Genomic DNA, 6,334 nt, shown 5'->3' on the forward strand with positions numbered 1-6,334 from the left:
CTCAAGTGTCTGTAACTGCTCAATGGCATGTAACGGCTCAATGCATAAAAGTACCGCCTGCTCAATGTCTGATAAGCATTCAAGAATGCTCCCACTGGCACAAAAGTCGTATGTACGAGCTCAAGAGCTCAAGAGCTCAAGCCAAGGCAAGACACAGTGCCAATGACAGAAGTCCAAGATAATACATTAATAGTACATCCTAAACATGTAGGCGGTAGAGCATCCGTAAGCATGTAAGACATCAAATATATCCCAATCCAAACTCTGACAAGCTAAGTAACATCTAAGACTACTCCAAATAATTCAAAATGCATCCAAGGTGGAGTTTTAATGAGCACTCAAGCTCAACGTATGCACAGGGTAATCAACCGTGACATGAGCATCAAGCCGTAGGCAACAGGTATGTATAAACCCAAGAAGCATCACTGTCAAAGCATATGCCAATGTCAATAAGTGCGGGCTGAAATAAGCTTAAGCTTCCAAAAGCATCCAGATTCAATGACAAGATCAAAATCGTCCCTCGATGATCAATACATCATAGCATAACCCGAGACATACATCCGGAACCAATAGGCATATATCAAAGCATGAAAGGTAGCTTCAGCCCAAGAGTATTCAGCATGCATTTACTGTTATAAATTGTGTATTTTCAGCCCCAAAATCAGGCCAAAATCATAGCATTACATGTAGCTTCAATCCCCCAATCAATCGGGATGGAATAGGCATCAACCGGTTATGTAGTCATGCCCAAACAAGCATAGGTATACAAATACATGCTATCTCAGACCTGAAATCTGCTGCAGAAGATTTTGTCATCATAATTTGGCAAATCTGACATCACCATCACATCCGGAGCGTACCAAATCCCCAAATTAGACTCTTACCTTGCCTGAATCGGGTTCCGAATGCTCGAGATATGACAAAAAGAGTGACTTTTGGGCTAGATTTTTAAATAGGCGCAAAAAAAAACGTGAGCTGGCTGGGAGGGTCTGCTGTCCTACGTGTCAACAATGGGGCCCAAAGGGGGCACAAATGAGGGCCACAGAAGGCCTACACCAAGCCTCAGCAAGCCTTGATAGGTTGGAAGCAAGATCCAGATGAAGGAAGCTCCAAGAGGTGTGAGCTATGGCTGCCCACAACTTGTTTACAGCCTGTGAGACCTGAGAACTGAAGTAAACCTTGAAGAAAATGATCAAATACCTCTGATGTAATACCCTAAACGTGCCCAACAATGCCGGGAAGGTGCTCGGGGGGAGTGACGGGAGCTCGAAGGAGTTGGATATGGCTGCCGGGAAGGAGACTCAATGCAAGTAGGGAGTCGATGGGGAGAATGCCACGAACCAAGCTCAAGAGAAAGCAAAGCTCTGATACTAGTTGAAAGGGAGCGACGGATCGAAGGTTGGATTCGAGAACTATGGCGGGAGAGCAAGAGCAAGAAAGGGAGAGACTAGAAATGGGAACTCCAACAGTCACAATGTGTGACCGGGCCTTCCTTTATTCAAATTGTCACTAAAAGAATAAAGAATAAAGTGACGGTGATGGGCGCCCGCCACCTGCAGTGTGTAGTGGCAGTGACTGTCAGTGTAGTAATACACGGGCGGCTAGGCAGAGGCGCCTTTACTCCCAACACTTTGATCATGAGGCAACTCTATAATAGCTATTGTTGGCTACACAAATTAAGTGATCAGATAAGCAGGTCTTTACTGTAAATAACTTGGATCTGTGCTGTTCATCGTCAGGGTGTTCTATGACCTTCCCATAGAACAAATCACATAGTTTTCAATCTGATTTTTTAAAGGTTACATCAACTTATAAAATTACAGCATCTTTCTTTTGTGGGAGTCATTGTTCTTTCTTTTAGTTCCAAAGTGTATGAATCTGTTGTTGAAGTATGTATGTTTGGCAGGATTGCAGAATGCTTCAGTTTTATGGTTTGTACAACATGGTCCAATCCTTCAATTCCAAGAGATGGGGCCCAATCTTGTGCTATAGTCACATCGCATGTCAGGAGAGAAACCTTAGGGGAGCCCAGCACATCTGGAGGTGATGTAGATGAAGTGGAAGCAGGCTTTTGTGGCTTAGAGAATCTGGGAGGCCATCTTATTAAGTTGCCTATCTTAATGTTCCAGGTCTTATTGTGCATGAAGCTGGAGGTGTGCTAAATGTTCTGATTTGATAACACAGCTATCTACATTTGAATTCTTTAAATGAGAAATTTGTTTGAATATCATGTATTGAACATGCTAGATTTAGGGATGTGCTTATTTCAATTGTTTCTAATGAGGCAAACTTCTGACCTTTTTTCTCCAGGGGACCCCAAAACAAGCAAAAGAATTCCCTCTTCTTATTGTTTTTCTGCCTGTTATTATACTTCAAGGAGCAGCCATAATTTGTTCATTCATAAAAGTAGTGGAGAAATTTGTGCTACTTCTAAGATCCACTGATGGCACTAGCATTGGAGAATTGTACCCATGGTTTAAGAGGGCCCAAGACTTTTTTGGGTTTCTTGATCATGGATCAAGGTCAGGAGATAAATTCATCTTGATTGTCTTCTGTGGATTTGTCCTCATGTCCTCTCCTTCAGACCAATTTGGTATGCTGTATAAAGTTTTCCTGAACCTCATCCTCATTTCAGGCTTCTAGGATGGTGGTCGATTGATGAATGCAGCCAGGAAGAACATGCTCATCTCTGGACAGACGAAACCTCAGGGTACATCGTAGTGCATAGGATCAGTTTCAACCAGTTTCAACAAGTCTGGTGTCCTATTGGGCTTAAATGCAACTTAAAGAACTCTCTTTTCTTGATGCTATTCATTCATGCCTTTTGAATTTTGTATTCCTATCTGAACTTCATTTTAAGCATTCTCTCTTGCAGTTATGACACTTTTACTAGCCTTCCTCCGCAGCTTGTCAAGAAGATGCCAAAGAAAGATCTTGCAGAGGAGGTGAGATGTTGAGTAACCATTCCATTTTGGGATACAATGGTTTTAATGTTTTGGTATTCTAACTACTAGTGCATACGTTTGTTATTTAAGATTTGGTTTGCTGTGAATTGCTTATAATTCCAGTCATATATCATTCTGGTTCACGAAAATAGCTGCACTGGTATCATAACACTGGTCACTAAAGGTATACAAGGTGTAGCCAGCTATATGTTCCAATACACAATCCATATCTGGCAGGATCACCTTTGTTTGGCCTTTAAAATCTGGTTCAGAAGTGAAAGATCAACAGAAACCCATATCATGCTACTTCTGTGAGCTCTACTTGTGAATGATTCTATGTGCTTCCATTTTGTTGGACTTTGACTTTTTCATCTGGAAACTTGAGAGTCTGAAGGCCAGAATTCTGGATGGCTTATTTCACATACATCCAAAATTTCTGAATGTAATATCAGCAACTTTCAAAGATAGTTTGTACTTTACATGTACCCACGTCCTGATGATGTGTTGAGGTAGGGTTTCAGGATTTTATTTTGATTACCTGTGATGAAAGTGTTGGCTTGTATAGATTTAATAATTGAATTCTATTGCACACCTCCTCCTGAAGAGTTTTGCTCAATCATGTCTCTGCTTGGCATCTGGTTCTATGAACACAACCTTTTCAATAAGTGGTTCTAGAAACTAGGAAAACAGACGTCTCTGTGATTATTGAAAATAAAAGTATTTAGACCATTCTACGAATTGCGAATTGTATAACTGGTTTGACCCCATTTGTGTCATGCTTCAGTTTCAGTAGAGCTAATATCGGAAACCCCTAGTCCATGGATTCATATCCTGACAGTAAATGCAATTGGCAATATGATATTTTGTACAGATCTGGAAATTGCAAGCAGCACTAGAAGAACAACTTGACAGAAATAAGTATCAGGAAGAAGAGTTCAATAGATTGCAAAATGTATGATACTTTCCATCGCTACTTTGGTTGCAATTTTTTTCTTTCTGGCTTTAAAGAAACCATTCCCAAACTACAAATTCATACAACTTGCTGGATTGTAGGAAAAATTGTTGTGCAGAGTATGTTTTGAACGAGAGATTGCGGTGGTACTGCTACCATGTCGCCATCGTGTTGTTTGCAGGTAGTCTCCAATCTGTTCATACGTGGTTTTTAAATTTTGAATTTGCTACTCAACCATGCTCCTATACCCATGTTTGTGCACACATGCGTGTGCACATAGACACATACATGTGTGCACACATGCCTGCACACATGCACATGTGCACAGATACACACAGACGTGGACAGCCACACAGACGCGTATATATATATATATATATATATAGAGAGAGAGAGAGAGAGAGAGAGAGAGAGAGAGAGAGAGAGGGAGGGAGAGAGAGGGAGGGAGGGAGGGAGGGAGGGAGGGAGGGAGGGAGGGAGGCTCATTACTTTCCATGATGTACTCAGTTTCTGTTCAGAAAAATGCAAGAATTGCCCTGTTTGTCGTAGTTGCATCAAAGAGCGAATGTCAGTGTATGATGTTTAAGACACCTGGGATGATTAGAATGTTGCAAGATGGATTGTGGGTTCCCCTGTGTAAAGAGAAGGGGGGTTTACCCATATCAGTGGCCTTATGTACAAAGTGATTTGGGATGCACTCATGTTGCTTTAAAAACGCTAGCTGTTTGGAGATTGTAGGGTGATTCAGAGCTTTCCGAATGGGGTGATCAGAACCTTGCAAAATAGATTGTGGGTTCCCTTATGCAAAGAGGAGGAGCTTTATCCATACTATACTCGATATTTTATGAGGTTGCATGGTGTACAGAGAATTAGGATTCACTCATGTTGCTCAAGAACACAAGCTGTTTGAGATTTGGAGGTTTATTCAGGGCTTTTGGGAAAAGCTTTTTTAGGGAGGGAGGGAAGGTATATGAACATTCTTCTAGGATGGTGACATGTACAACATTTATTTTTATGGAAGCTACTTTTTTATTGGATCACCAAAATATTCAATTGTTGTGTTTGCTTCTGTGTTCTAGAAGGTGGTATGTTTTGCTAGCACCCTCTTGAATTGGTTTTCATGTTGTGAGTGATTGGCCCTTGAGACCTTCCTTCCAATATGCAATTACACAAACATTCTAGCCTGTTTGATTCTAAGTATTTATATAGTATCGTGAAACACTTTTCAGAAGACCAAGTACGTCAAGGCCTTTTATTTGATGCACTATTTTATGAATTATGCTGAAGTCCATAGTTTGACCTTAAAAGAAGTTGCTATTTGTTGATATTACCACTATAGAGTGCTATGCATGATGTATAATGGAGAGTCAATTCAATTCTCTTTTTATATTTATTATCATAGAAGGCATGTTTGCTAGGCTACCATGAGGTTTTGCAAGGTCAAATTAATTGAGAAAATGTAATGTATGGTTTGATGAAACTACAGCTTTTTGATACATTGGTCATATTGATACTCACTATGTAGTGGAGATTTGGAGGTATAGACATACCTACATTCAAGATGAGAAATGAAAGAAAAATTTCTATGGTAGCCTGTGAAAAGTCCATTGCTTATCATGACAGCAACTATGATTCAAATTGCTTTGAATCATTACCCCATGAGACACCAGATATTTAGAATTGTGTGATACAATGTTAGTTATAAATGCTCTCTTCTAAATAGTGACATTCATGAGAGACTTATGTATGCACATGTCCTTCAAACAAGTTAATGGTGGAGAGAGGCCCTCTATATTCTTGGTATTCCAAATTTATACTTTATTGAGCTTGCATGATGAGGACATATCTATTTCACCATTTGATCTCATATTGGATTATCCTCATCTCAAATAGTGGTCCACAAAAATCTTCAAATCCCACCAATTCCATATTCGAAAATTTGGGAATTTTCCATCAATATGGAAATTTCAAATCAAAATGGATTTCGTGAATTTTGAAAATTTCATTAATTTGGAACTTGGTGCAATGGAACATATTATTGCTTATGGTTGTTTTTGAGAAATTGAAAAAAACTCAAAAAGATGGTGTTAGTAAACGCCTTATTTTTAATACCCTTGAAAATCTTCAAGGAAAATCTTCAGTCGATGTAAAGTTGAATTCATAATGTGAGATCAAAATGCTAAGCAAGTCTCATCCAACAACCATGCACAAATATGACATAGTATCCAACATTAGTCTTTCCATCTTTGTGATGAGTTTATAAAACACCTAATCAAATAGATACACATTTACATCTGCCACTCAAAAAATTTGCCCTCTTCACATAAGTTTGTAGAGGAGAAGAGGATATTCCATCGAAGGACATCTACAAGGTATATTGGTGTAGGTAGAGTTAAGAGTAGCATTACATATATTGTTATACTATATACTATAAGAT

General features: G+C 39.5%; 1 protein-coding gene across 3 annotated transcripts in view; it reads left to right on the forward strand.

The window, feature by feature from the left end:
- LOC148030308 (uncharacterized) overlaps window positions 1-4,995 on the forward strand; it is a 123,020-nt gene extending 118,025 nt beyond the window's left edge. For 2 of the 3 annotated variants that reach the window (XM_087686604.1, XM_087686606.1), the window contains exons 9-16: window positions 1,907-1,953; window positions 2,001-2,153; window positions 2,311-2,522; window positions 2,636-2,710; window positions 2,876-2,945; window positions 3,817-3,897; window positions 3,999-4,078; window positions 4,405-4,995. In XM_087686604.1, the coding sequence (XP_087542730.1) occupies window positions 1,907-1,953; window positions 2,001-2,153; window positions 2,311-2,522; window positions 2,636-2,710; window positions 2,876-2,945; window positions 3,817-3,897; window positions 3,999-4,078; window positions 4,405-4,483 (797 nt within the window). In that variant the 3' untranslated portion in view covers window positions 4,484-4,995. Of the gene's footprint in view, window positions 1-1,906; window positions 2,154-2,310; window positions 2,523-2,635; window positions 2,711-2,875; window positions 2,946-3,816; window positions 3,898-3,998; window positions 4,079-4,404 lie in introns of all 3 variants that reach the window. The other variant, XM_087686605.1, reaches the window with a different exon arrangement.
- The last annotated feature ends 1,339 nt before the right edge of the window (window positions 4,996-6,334 follow it).

This window comes from Lygodium microphyllum, chromosome 10, assembly GCF_053477565.2.
Source record: "Lygodium microphyllum isolate KBCC chromosome 10, Lygodium_microphyllum_v1.1.10, whole genome shotgun sequence".
NCBI lineage: Eukaryota > Viridiplantae > Streptophyta > Polypodiopsida > Schizaeales > Lygodiaceae > Lygodium > Lygodium microphyllum.